Below are 13,904 nucleotides of genomic sequence, written 5' to 3'. Positions count from 1 at the left end.
CTGGCTGGCCACATTTGTACCTGGCCTCTGCTGTTGCCAAAAAACCTCCCTCTGAGTCACTTCGAAGAGACTGGCCTGAAAGTGCTAAAAATGACCCCTCTTCCTCCTCCTCCTCCTCCTGGGCCACCTCCTCTTCCATCATCGCCCTAAGTGTTTTCTCCAGGAGACATAGAAGTGGTATTGTAACGCTGATAACGGTGTCATCGCCACTGGCCATGTTGGTGGAGTACTCGAAACAGCGCAACAGGGCACACAGGTCTCGCATGGAGGCCCAGTCATTGGTGGTGAAGTGGTGCTGTTCTGTAGTGCGACTGACCCGTGCGTGCTGCAGCTGAAACTCCACTATGGCCTGCTGCTGCTCGCACAGTCTGTCCAGCATGTGCAAGGTGGAGTTCCACCTGGTGGGCACGTCGCATATGAGGCGGTGAGCGGGAAGGCCGAAGTTACGCTGTAGCGCAGACAGGCGAGCAGCAGCAGGATGTGAACGCCGGAAGCGCGAACAGACGGCCCGCACTTTATGCAGCAGCTCTGACATGTCGGGGTAGTTGTGAATGAACTTCTGCACCACCAAATTCAGCACATGCGCCAAGCAAGGGATGTGCGTCAAATTGGCTAGTCCCAGAGCTGCAACGAGATTTCGCCCATTATCACACACCACCAGGCCGGGCTTGAGGCTCACCGGCAGCAACCACTCGTCGGTCTGTTGTTCTATACCCCGCCACAACTCCTGTGCGGTGTGGGGCCTGTCCCCCAAACATATGAGTTTCAGAATGGCCTGCTGACGTTTACCCCGGGCTGTGCTGAAGTTGGTGGTGAAGGTGTGTGGCTGACTGGATGAGCAGGTGGAAGAAGAGGAGGAGGAAGCCGAGAAGGAGGAGGTGGCAACAGGAGGCAAAGAATGTTGCCCTGCGATCCTTGGCGGCGGAAGGACGTGCGCCAAACAGCTCTCCGCCTGGGGCCCAGCTGCCACTACATTTACCCAGTGTGCAGTTAGGGAGATATAGCGTCCCTGGCCGTGCTTACTGGTCCACGTATCTGTGGTTAGGTGGACCTTGCTACAGATGGCGTTGCGCAGTGCACACTTGATTTTATCGGATACTTGGTTGTGCAGGGAAGGCACGGCTCTCTTGGAGAAGTAGTGCCGGCTGGGAACAACATACTGTGGGACAGCAAGCGACATGAGCTGTTTGAAGCTGTCTGTGTCCACCAGCCTAAATGACAGCATTTCATAGGCCAGTAGTTTAGAAATGCTGGCATTCAGGGCCAGGGATCGAGGGTGGCTAGGTGGGAATTTACGCTTTCTATCAAATGTTTGTGAGATGGAGAGCTGAACGCTGGCGTGTGACATGGTTGAGACGCTTGGTGACGGAGGTGGTGGTGGTGGTGTTGGTGGTACATCCCCTGTTTGCTGGGCGGCAGGTGCCAACGTTCCTCCAGAGGCGGAGGAAGAGGCCGAGGCGGCAGCAGCAGAATAGGCCGAGGCGGCAGCAGCAGAAGAGGTAGCAGGGGGAGCCTGAGTGACTTCCTTGGTTTTAAGGTGTTTACTCCACTGCAGTTCATGCTTTGCATGCAGGTGCCTGGTCATGCAGGTTGTGCTCAGGTTCAGAACGTTAATGCCTCGCTTCAGGCTCTGATGGCACAGCGTGCAAACCACTCGGGTCTTGTCGTCAGCACATTGTTTGAAGAAGTGCCATGCCAGGGAACTCCTTGAAGCTGCCTTTGGGGTGCTCGGTCCCAGATGGCGGCGGTCAGTAGCAGGCGGAGTCTCTTGGCGGCGGGTGTTCTGCTTTTGCCCACTGCTCCCTCTTTTGCTACGCTGTTGGCTCGGTCTCACCACTGCCTCTTCCTCCGAACTGTGAAAGTCAGTGGCACGACCTTCATTCCATGTGGGGTCTAGGACCTCATCGTCCCCTGCATCGTCTTCCACCCAGTCTTGATCCCTGACCTCCTGTTCAGTCTGCACACTGCAGAAAGACGCAGCAGTTGGCACCTGTGTTTCGTCATCATCAGAGACATGCTGAGGTGGTATTCCCATGTCCTCATCATCAGGAAACATAAGTGGTTGTGCGTCAGTGCATTCTATGTCTTTCACCGCTGGGGAAGGGCTAGGTGGATGCCCTTGGGAAACCCTGCCAGCGGAGTCTTCAAACAGCATAAGAGACTGCTGCATAACTTGAGGCTGAGACAGTTTCCCTGGTATGCATGGGGGTGATGTGACAGACTGATGGGGTTGGTTTTCAGGCGCCATCTGTGCGCTTTCTGCAGAAGACTGGGTGGGAGATAATGTGAACGTGCTGGATCCACTGTCGGCCACCCAATTGACTAATGCCTGTACCTGCTCAGGCCTTACCATCCTTAGAACGGCATTGGGCCCCACCATATATCGCTGTAAATTCTGGCGGCTACTGGGACCTGAAGTAGTTGGTACACTAGGACGTGTGGATGTGGCAGAACGGCCACGTCCTCTCCCAGCACCAGAGGGTCCACTAACACCACCACGACCATGTCCACGTCCGCGTCCCTTACTAGATGTTTTTCTCATTGTTATGGTTCACCACAACAACAAATATATTATTTGGCCCAATGTATTGTATTCAAATTCAGCGGGATATAAATTTGAGGCCTAGTATTTAGGCGCTGGGTGACCGGTATGGATTTAGTGACAGAATTAGACTTGGAAATGCACAGAAGCGTGTGTGTGTGAAGTTATTCTGAATGACCCAATGTGCACCTTGAATATTATATACCCTTTTAGGGATAGATTTCAAATAGCTCTGATATAGCAGAAACCACTAAATTATGAAATTGCTAAATTGGGAATTGTACTTCAACCCAGAACAAAAAATGTGCTTTGACGGACACTAAATATCTTGCCCAGCAACAACAGTACAACGGTGGGTAACGAGAGATTTAGAGGGAATTAAATTTGAGGCCTAGTATTTAGGCGCTGGGTCACCGGTATGGATTTAGTGACAGAATTAGACTTGGAAATACACAGTAGCGGGTGTGTGTGAAGTTATTCTGAATGACCCTATGTGCACCTTCAATATTATATACCCTTTTAGGGATAGATTTCAAATAGCTCTGATATAGCAGAAACCACTAAATTATGAAATTGCTAAATTGGGAATTGTACTTCAACCCAGAACAAAAAATGTGCTTTGACGGACACTAAATATCTTGCCCAGCAACAACAGTACAGCGGTGGGTAACGAGAGATTTAGAGGGAATTAAATTTGAGGCCTAGTATTTAGGCGCTGGGTCACCGGTATGGATTTAGTGACAGAATTAGACTTGGAAATGCACAGAAGCGTGTGTGTGAAGTTATTCTGAATGACCCAATGTGCACCTTCAATATTATATACCCTTTTTGGGATAGATTTCAAATAGCTCTGATATAGCAGGAACCACTAAATTATGAAATTGCTAAATTGGGAATTGTACTTCAACCCAGAACAAAAAATGTGCTTTGACGGGCACTAAATAACTTTCCCAGCTACAACAGGACAACGGTAACGAGAGATTTAGAGGGATTTAAATTTGAGGCCTAGTATTTAGGCGCTGGGTGACAGGTATGGGTTTAGTGACAGAATTAGACTTGGAAATACACAGTAGCGGGTGTGTGTGAAGTTATTCTGAATGACCCTATGTGCACCTTCAATATTATATACCCTTTTAGGGATAGATTTCAAATAGCTCTGATATAGCAGAAACCACTAAATTATGAAATTGCTAAATTGGGAATTGTACTTCAACCCAGAACAAAAAATGTGCTTTGACGGACACTAAATATCTTGCCCAGCAACAACAGTACAGCGGTGGGTAACGAGAGATTTAGAGGGAATTAAATTTGAGGCCTAGTATTTAGGCGCTGGGTCACCGGTATGGATTTAGTGACAGAATTAGACTTGGAAATACACAGTAGCGGGTGTGTGTGAAGTTATTCTGAATGACCCTATGTGCACCTTCAATATTATATACCCTTTTTGGGATAGATTTCAAATAGCTCTGATATAGCAGGAACCACTAAATTATGAAATTGCTAAATTGGGAATTGTACTTCAACCCAGAACAAAAAATGTGCTTTGACGGGCACTAAATAACTTTCCCAGCTACAACAGGACAACGGTAACGAGAGATTTAGAGGGATTTAAATTTGAGGCCTAGTATTTAGGCGCTGGGTGACAGGTATGGGTTTAGTGACAGAATTAGACTTGGAAATACACAGTAGCGGGTGTGTGTGAAGTTATTCTGAATGACCCTATGTGCACCTTCAATATTATATACCCTTTTTGGGATAGATTTCAAATAGCTCTGATATAGCAGAAACCACTAAATTATGAAATTGCTAAATTGGGAATTGTACTTCAACCCAGAACAAAAAATGTGCTTTGACGGACACTAAATATCTTGCCCAGCAACAACAGTACACCGGTGGGTAACGAGAGATTTAGAGGGAATTAAATTTGAGGCCTAGTATTTAGGCGCTGGGTCACCGGTATGGATTTAGTGACAGAATTAGACTTGGAAATACACAGTAGCGGGTGTGTGTGAAGTTATTCTGAATGACCCTATGTGCACCTTCAATATTATATACCCTTTTTGGGATAGATTTCAAATAGCTCTGATATAGCAGGAACCACTAAATTATGAAATTGCTAAATTGGGAATTGTACTTCAACCCAGAACAAAAAATGTGCTTTGACGGGCACTAAATAACTTTCCCAGCTACAACAGGACAACGGTAACGAGAGATTTAGAGGGATTTAAATTTGAGGCCTAGTATTTAGGCGCTGGGTGACAGGTATGGGTTTAGTGACAGAATTAGACTTGGAAATACACAGTAGCGGGTGTGTGTGAAGTTATTCTGAATGACCCTATGTGCACCTTCAATATTATATACCCTTTTTGGGATAGATTTCAAATAGCTCTGATATAGCAGAAACCACTAAATTATGAAATTGCTAAATTGGGAATTGTACTTCAACCCAGAACAAAAAATGTGCTTTGACGGACACTAAATATCTTGCCCAGCAACAACAGTACAGCGGTGGGTAACGAGAGATTTAGAGGGAATTAAATTTGAGGCCTAGTATTTAGGCGCTGGGTCACCGGTATGGATTTAGTGACAGAATTAGACTTGGAAATACACAGTAGCGGGTGTGTGTGAAGTTACTCTGAATGACCCTATGTGCACCTTCAATATTATATACCCTTTTTGGGATAGATTTCAAAGAGCTCTGATATAGCAGGAACCACTAAATTATGAAATTGCTAAATTGGGAATTGTATTTCAACCCAGAACAAGAAATGTGCTTGAACGGACACTAAATAACTCGCCCAGCTACAGCACTAGGGACAGATTTAGCTGGATATAAATTTGAGGCCTAGTATTTAGGCGCTGGGTGACCGGTATGGATTTAGTGACAGAATTAGACTGGGATATGGCCAAAAAATGAACAGACTATTGCTGGTTAAATGCACTTGGTGTGACAGCTTCACCCTGATGTAGGCTTTAGCCAAAAAACAACCACACCATTGAGGGTTAAATGCACTTGGTCGCAGCTTGTGCTGGCGCACCACAAGACACAAAATGGCCGCCGATCACCCCAGAAAAATGAGACTGACAAACGGTCTGTGCAGCCTAAAAACAGTGAGCAATTGAGGATCAGCAGCTCAATGATCCACAGCTGCAGATCGATCAGTTAATCAAGTCCTTTGGAGGAGTTAATCTGCCTAATCTCGCCCTACTGTCGCAGCCGCAACCTCTCCCTACGCTAATCAGAGCAGAGTGACGGGCGGCGCTATGTGACTCCAGCTTAAATAGAGGCTGGGTCACATGGTGCTCTGGCCAATCACAGCCATGCCAATAGTAGGCATGGCTGTGATGGCCTCTTGGGGCAAGTAGTATGACGCTTGTTGATTGGCTGCTTTGCAGCCTTTCAAAAAGCGCCAAGAAAGCGTCACAAAAGCGCGAAGAAAGCGACGAACACCGAACCCGAACCCGGACTTTTACGAAAATGTCCGGGTTCGGGTCCGTGTCACGGACACCCCAAAATTCGGTACGAACCCGAACTATACAGTTCGAGTTCGCTCATCCCTAGTTACGACATGTCTGATGAGTATGATGATTGTTCTATTAATAATTCACATGAATCATTGTCTGTAATGTATACAGATTTCTTTAGGATATTTAAAGAGCCTTGTGTCCTTTAGTCTGGGAAAGCTGGGTTACAAGCCATATCATACTTTCCAACATTTGAATCCCGATAGACTATTCACTATTGATAATACCTGCACACTAAGCCGAGCCAACAAGCGTGCATGTGTACGGTAGGCTATCAGCCTAATGAGCGTTCTGCCAATGGCTATCTATAGTGTATGTCCACCTTTAAGGTGGTCACATAGCTTCAACAGCTGCCGGACAAACTGCCTCAGGGATTATAGGCAGGACATGTGATATTATACTTGGGATTATATGTAGCATTGTTCCAGGGACATGGATCATTGTATTAATCTGATTATAACTCCTTCCAGCTACGGATAAAGTTGCCTTGTTGATCGGGAACATGTCCTACAAGAACCACTCTCCGCTCAAAGCCCCAATGGTTGACGTATATGAACTCACTAACCTGCTGAGACAGCTGGACTTCAAGGTTGTATCCCTGCTGGACCTCACCGAGGTGGAAATGAGGAACACAGTGAATGAATTCTTACTATTGCTGGACAAGGGAGTGTATGGTAAGTGGCAATCTCTGCTGGAGCTCAACTCTGCTAAGAGAGTCTGCAGCCACCGGGCCGCAGGGGCAATATGTGTGAGTGTTGGTGGGCCGATGGGGGTAGTAGTTGTTTATTTACTGTTCTGTAGAGCTCCCTGGGCCGGTGTGTAGTGAATGGAAGAACAGCACCAGTACCTTCGGGGCACAGTCTGTCTTCCAGGGACTCCCACCAGATGGTGGTTGAGGTGACCTTGGTGGAATGGTTTACGGTGCCGTGGAGGCAGGGTCCCTGGTGTTCGTGACGCCAGCACCGCAAGGTGCAATGAAGGATAGTGACGAATAAGGAGAGAGTCAGCTATTAAACAAACTGGAACTTTACTTGAAATATTTGCCTTGAGGTAGTTAGCATCCACACTAAATAATGCCTTGGTTCACAAGATGATGCTGAGCTGCAACTCCAGACAACAGGCTCGGTGAAGACGTTTTAGACAGGTTCTAACTTGACTTAAGTGAGAGAGTGATCCTTTCCTTGGTTCTGGTCTCGCTCTGATAACCCAGCCTTTTGGTACTTGGATCTTTTATTAGTGTTCAGCAACCAACAGGGTGGTCTCCCTAGCGGCAGGCATTATACTTCTGCTCCATTATTTGCACAGGTTGCTTCAATACAATACATCCACTCCGTCTCTGGCTACTAGACAGTGGAACTATAAAAAGGGGATCCAGTCACTTTTGGGCTTGGCTTCCTAGATATATGTATCGCCCTCCTGGAGAGTGCCCAGGGGCACACAGCAGGAGCTACATGCTCTCCTCTCCTTCACTAAACTCTCATCTGACTTCCTGTGACTGACCTGTTCTACATATATGATGTAATAGCACCACCTAGTGGCGACTAGGTGTAATGCAATTACCAGCCTGTTGTAGGGAATTTGCAGCTAGTACAGAGTAAATCGACATTAAAGTGACATGACATATACAAAGGTTTAAAGTGTCCACTTTTAGCACGTATTGGGACACTGCATTCCCCCCTAATGTAAGCCGTCCTCAGCGTTTGACTTGCTGGACGCTGTGGATCTCTATGCCGTCACCTAAAAAATATAAAACATACGCCGCAACACATATACACCTCATAATTCAACATTGCATAGTAATATTAAGTTACTTCAGTAGGCTCAGATAAGCAAAAGAGTTTGCATGACAATACACCCTATTGAAATATCACTTACGGTATATATCTCTTTCCTGGTTCTCATGGCACAAAGGTACATTGGGCGTCGTGACTTCTGTGCTTGACGGTGACAAAAATGGGTGGGGCGATTATCATGGGGGTAATACAGTCCATGGCAAAGTCCTCTGAGGCAAAGTCCATCCCTGATTTGGGGTATAACTACTTGTAATCCGATAGATTTATTAAAGTTCAAAGTCTCTGACTTGTAAAACATGAGCGTTGCAGGAAACCTGAGAAGGGGGTAAAAAGGGATAAAAATGGTGCAAACGTGCAGAACTGGGATTTAGCAGCATAGACGGAGTCCATGAGGAAGTCCTTTTATTTTGAAAAGGGGCAGTAGGCTCTCAAGTGGCTTGGGCAACTACCACTTTACACAAACGAATGAGAGCCCATACTGGATTAACGGCTCAGACTCCCTAAAACATTTTCCTTTCACAGCAAGGATATTAGTGGTGGCCAGCCGGCCTACTCACATGTGGGGGTTATCTGCTTGAGTGGTGCTGCTGGCAGGCTCCATCCTGCTGGAAGAGACATCGGGCTGGACAACTGGTGGGATGACTCCATAGGTCACAATAGTTTCCATAGACCCTGTTGACAAATCTGCAACTAACAGGATCTTTGAAGAGCTGCGTGCATAGGTTAGCTTCTCCTTCTTTCGCCTTGCTGCGGATTTGTGGCAATTGCAGGAGCGGCGGCGGCCGACTCCTGTCCTTCAGCGTGGTTCAGCGGTGGTAGTACGGGCTCCGGCCCTCGGGATCATCTGCAAAAGGTTCAGGGCGGTTGTGCCCGGCATCTAGGCCCTGTCGAACGGCGGCGTTGGCCTTCCAGATAGGCCCAATATCCCTCCTGGGCCTCAGCGGCGGCGACCTCTTCAGCTCGGCGACGCAGGTCTGGTTGTCGGAGGGGCCCTTTCTCTGTCTCGACAGTCACGGGCTGACAGAATATGTTCGGTCCCATAAAAGAAGCCTAATGCTGGTAAGTAGCACGGGTGGACACCATCGGGGCCTCCGGTTCTGGCTCCGATTCTACGCTGACCTCTGGTTCTTCCCAGTTCTCCTGGGCAGGCGGTGGTATAAACACAGCAGTGGCGTATGGGCCTCTCATGCCCTCAGTGGGGGTAAATTCTATGATTTCTCCTACTTGGAGATTGTGGAGACGCTTTGGCAGGTACACCCTTTTTACCGATCTCCAGTTCACAAAATAATCTTGCCACGAATCACGAATAAATCCGTACCCCTTTTCTTTATCAAACGAGAGGACGGTCCCCAGCCATCTCTCCAATTGAGGTAGACACTCTCCTGGATGGTCCACCAGCCGCTTGGTCAGCTCCTCAAAATACACTATGGTGCGATTGACCCTCGTGACGCCGGCTGCTCGTATCTCAGCAAACAGGGCCTGCCTCAGTGGGTCTGGTGGCCCAAAGCCGGCCGGTCTCTCCGGGGGTCGCTGCGGCTCTTCCACAGGGTCGTCCTCAGGAATCGGCACTATAGTCAGTTGCGCCTTAGGATACGGGTAGGGCGGCGGCTCAATTCCCAGAGATCTCCATCTGGCACTTCGGAGCTGGGCTCTTCTGACTTGTTCCTCAGTCGCTTCAGCAAGGGGACATCCTCTTCAGTCGTAGGCAGCACTTTCTTGGTCATAACAATGCTTTTCTTAGGCGGCAAGTTCTCACCCCTAATACTCGTTCTCTTAGGCCTAGTGCAAGGAGGGAGGTAAGACACGTCTCTCCAGCAGTCGCACAGACTCCTCCTTCTTACAAGTCCGCCACCTAGGTTCACTTGGATAAGGGGGGGCGGCGTAAACATTGGGAGACATAATACAGGTCTATGATGGCGCAGCAGATATTCTTTTCCCACTCTAAAAAGGAGCGGCACTTACATTTTCCCACTTTTGAGGGGTGTCACTAATTTTTCTCGCCGGTAGCGGGGCGTTTGCACAGTGATGGCGCAGTAAAAATAACAAGAAGGCCCCCAGGCAGCCTTTTTAGTGCAATTTGTGAGTCCATGTAATGACAGCAAGCAGTTTTAGTGACACATAAATATTCACTTTTCCAACTTCTGACAATGCGATTTTGTAGTAGGGGTCTTGTACAATATCCCCATGCAATTTCAAGCCAAACAATCACTTTTTCAAGGCAACATAGACGTTTGTATTCTCTACTGTCAGTAATGAGTTAAAGCACATTCAAAGTCTCTCTCAAAGCATATAAGCAATTTATGCTGTTAACACACGGTACAAAGGATTTTGATCCTATTTGCATAAGGCTACATGCACATGACCGTGCCGTTTTTTGCGGTTCGCAAACCGCGGATCCGCAAAAAACGGAAGCCGTCCGTGTGCCTTCCGCAATTTGATATAACTGCCTATTCTTGCCCGTGTTGCGGACAAGAATAGGACATGTTATATTTTTTTTGCGGGGACGCGGAACGGAGCAACGGATGCGGACAGCACACGGAGTGCTGTCCGCATCTTTTACGGCCCCATTGAAGTGAATAGGTCCGCATGTGCGGCCGTGTGCATGAGGCCTTAGGCACAGGGTATGTAGATCCAATCCAATAGGTTTAATTAAACGTAATCCAATAGGTTTATTAAAGTGCAAAGTCTCTGACTTGTAAAACATGAGCGTTGCATAGGCGTTGCAAGTCCACCAAATGCGTCAGCTTTCTTTGCACAGGCTTTCAATGAATGAAGTGGCCAGAAACAAGTCTATGCTGTATGGAGACAGTCTATTATAGTGCAGAAAGAACTTATTATGGACCCCACAGTACCACAAACAGCAAAATGCACTAAGGAAGGGGGGGGGGGGGGGGGGGAATAATGCTTATCAGATAAGAGAGTCTTTTTAATCTGCTTGAAACCCCCATCTAATGGCCAAAATTGAGCTGCCCTACATGAGGGTCTCCTCTGTTCTCTCATACTCCATCTAAGGGCACTTTCACACTTGCGTTAAACTTTTCCGGTATAGAGTTCCATTCTAGGGGCTCAATACCGGAAAAAAACTGATCAGTTTTATCCTAATGCATTCTGAATGGAGAGGAATCCGTTCAGTATGCATCAGGATGTCTTCAGCTCAGTCACTGTATGGTTTTTGGACAGAGAAAATACTGCAGCATGCTGCGGTACTTTCTCCGTCCAAAATTCCGGAACACTTGCCAGGACGCCGGATCTGGCATTATTTTCCATTGAAATGCATTAATGCCGGATCCGGCACCAAGTGTTCTGGAAAAACGGATCCGGTTTTGCGGTCTGCGCATGCGCAGACCTTTAAAAATGTGAAAAAGATAAATACCGGATCTGTTTTTCTGGATGACAACCGGAGACACGCATCCGGTATTGCAATGCATTTGTGAGACTGATCCGCATCTGGATACGTCTACAAATGGTGTCCGTTTGCATACAGGCGACGGAACTGCCTGCTGGAATCCAACAACGCAAGTGTGAAATTACCCTTAGGCTACTTTCACATTAACGTTTTTTACGGATCCGTCGTGGATCTGCAAAAACGCTTCCATTACAATGATACAACCGCATGCATCCGTCATGAACGGATCTGGTTGTATTATGTCTTCTATAGCCATGACGGATCCGTCACAAACACCATTGTACTCCCCTGGCTATAACTACTAGCTCTTGTAAGAGCTGTTCCTGGTTCCTGTGGTGGTTTTGGTGTAGAGCGGAGTGTTTAGAGTCCTTGGGAAGCACTAGGAGCATCTATCAACGGAGGTTCCCGGTTGGGGTGCCAGGAGATCCATTACAGTAATGTCCCTTCTATTTTAAAGATACCTTTTCCTCACGTTTATTAATTTTGTTCTCTTCACATTCCCTATATCTCGTCCGAACCCTTTGAACCTTGAGATCCCCCCTACCTTCCCTCCCTTTTTCTTGATTCTCCATTTGATAAGTGCTAGGAAATTGCTCTCTGGAATAGGTGTCCTATTCTCTAGGCCTTTGCGGCCCATGGTAAAGTGTCATGCCTTCTTCTTTTTCCTCCCTTGTTGAATCAGCCAGCTAAGCGCATCGAGGCCCTAAGGGTAAGACTGCGTGTACACAAGACTATACATCATCATCATTGAAAGTCAATGGGGGACGGATCCGTTTTCTATTGTGTCAGAGAAAACGGATCCGTCCCCATTGACTTACATTGTGTGTCAGGACTCGCTCCGCACCACATCATGGACAGAAAAACGCTGCAGGTAGTGTTTTGGTGTCCGCCTCCAAAGTGGAATGGTGGCGGAACGGAGGCAAACTGATGTATTCTGAGCGGATCCTTTTCCATTCAGAATGCATTAGGGCAAAAACTGATCCGTTTTGGACCACTTGTTAGAGCCCTGAATGGATCTCACAAACGGAAAGCCAAAACCCCAGTGTGAAAGTAGACAAATATTTGGTCGTCGTGGGTGTTGATCTGTAGGCACCATTTCAGGCTTGGAAACACTTAATGCGATGGAGGTGAGACTGGCAAAGTATAAACCGCTAGTGGTGCTTGGTCAATGATCACACAAGGTGGTGCCCCCTTTATACTGGGTTCTGCAGCAGGGTATATGCTGAGGTCACATTTATACTGGTTGACATCTCGCCTTGCTGTGATACAGGTGTCCACTCTGGCAGGCAGTGGTCATACAGATGCTGGAGATCCTCCTGTGGTCATTCCAAGTTCTTTCAGCTTGGAGCCGTAGTTCAGACAAGGTGGGTGTTGGGTGCTGTGCACGGGAGATCCGTCGCTTCATCCAGTCCCAGACATTCTCAATGGAGGAGAGATCTGGTGATGGAGCTGCTGGAGACCCTGAAGAACACGTTGTGTAGAGCAGGCAGTGTGTGACTGTGTTATCTTGTTGGAACATCACATCTCCTGAGTTAAAAAACGCAGTAGGACTGGTTTTACAATCTCCTGGACATACTGAAGGCTGGTCAATGTTCCCTCCATGAATACCAGACAGGAACAGGAATGGTAGCTAACATCTGCACCATGACACCACTTTGTATGATGGGAGTAGGCGCTCTCCAGCCCCCTTGCAAACTCTGATGCGGCCATCAAACAATAGGGTTCAGTGATAAAAGCAGGTTCTGGCTTGGTACTAATGATGGCAAACCCTGACTCTAATGCAAGATCTGTAAAAGAGCACCCACCTTTCATGTGCTATCTATCTATCTTTCTACAGTGGCATGCAAAAGTTTGATTACCTCTGGTCAAAATTACTGTTAGGCCTCCAGCAAACGAACGTGTGCCGTGCTGCGGCCTGCAATTTGCACGAATGCACGAACACCGACCGTGGGGCTGCCGCATATAGGACATGTCCCGGAAGTACGGGACAAAACCCCACGGAAGCACTCCGTAGTACTTCCGTAGGGTTCCGTGCTTCCGTTCAGCACCATTCCGCTTCTGCGGATTTGCGGATCCGCAAATGCGGTGCGCAATACGGCCATGGGGCGCACACGCTCATGTGCAGGAGGCCTTACTGTAAACATTTAAAGGGGTTTTCTGGGTTCAGAGCTGAACCCAGACATATCCCTGTTTTCACCCAGGCAGCCCCTCTGACAGGAGCATTTCATGCTCCGATGCTCTCCTTTGCCCTGCGCTTTTTCTGGAGATTCGGTTACGTACCAGACTCACAATGGGTAAAGCTAGGTGGAAGCTTCCGCCTAGCAGTGAGCCCAATGACGTCACCAACACTAATGGGAGAGCTTTAGCACCGTTCTAGCCTGTAAAATGGCTAGGGCAGCACTAAAGCCCGCCCATCAGTGCCGGTGACGTCACTGGGAACACTGCTAGGTGGAAGCCTTCGCCTAGCAGGGCAAGGGAGAACATTGGAGCATGGAATGCTCCGATGCTCATATTAGAGGGCTTGCCAGGGTGAAAATGGGGATATGTCTGGGTTCTGTACAACCCCTTCAAGCAATTTGAAGATGAAATGATCTCTAAAAGGCATAAAGTTAAAGTTGAAACACACTTTTTAACACTT

The 13,904-nt window shown here is 47.6% G+C and overlaps 1 protein-coding gene across 1 annotated transcript in view; it reads left to right on the top strand.

Moving 5' to 3' along the window:
- The window catches only part of LOC122930099 (mucosa-associated lymphoid tissue lymphoma translocation protein 1 homolog), a 53,987-nt gene that overhangs the window by 10,270 nt on the left and 29,813 nt on the right, over positions 1-13,904 (top strand). Inside the window, exon 2 of the mRNA XM_044283452.1 lies at positions 6,538-6,741. Within this exon, the coding sequence (XP_044139387.1) occupies positions 6,538-6,741 (204 nt within the window). The remainder of the gene's footprint in view (positions 1-6,537; positions 6,742-13,904) is intronic.

This window comes from Bufo gargarizans, chromosome 1, assembly GCF_014858855.1.
Source record: "Bufo gargarizans isolate SCDJY-AF-19 chromosome 1, ASM1485885v1, whole genome shotgun sequence".
Lineage (NCBI taxonomy): Eukaryota > Metazoa > Chordata > Amphibia > Anura > Bufonidae > Bufo > Bufo gargarizans.
The sequence above is the reverse complement of the archived record's forward strand: the minus strand, read 5'-3'. Positions and strand labels throughout refer to the sequence as shown.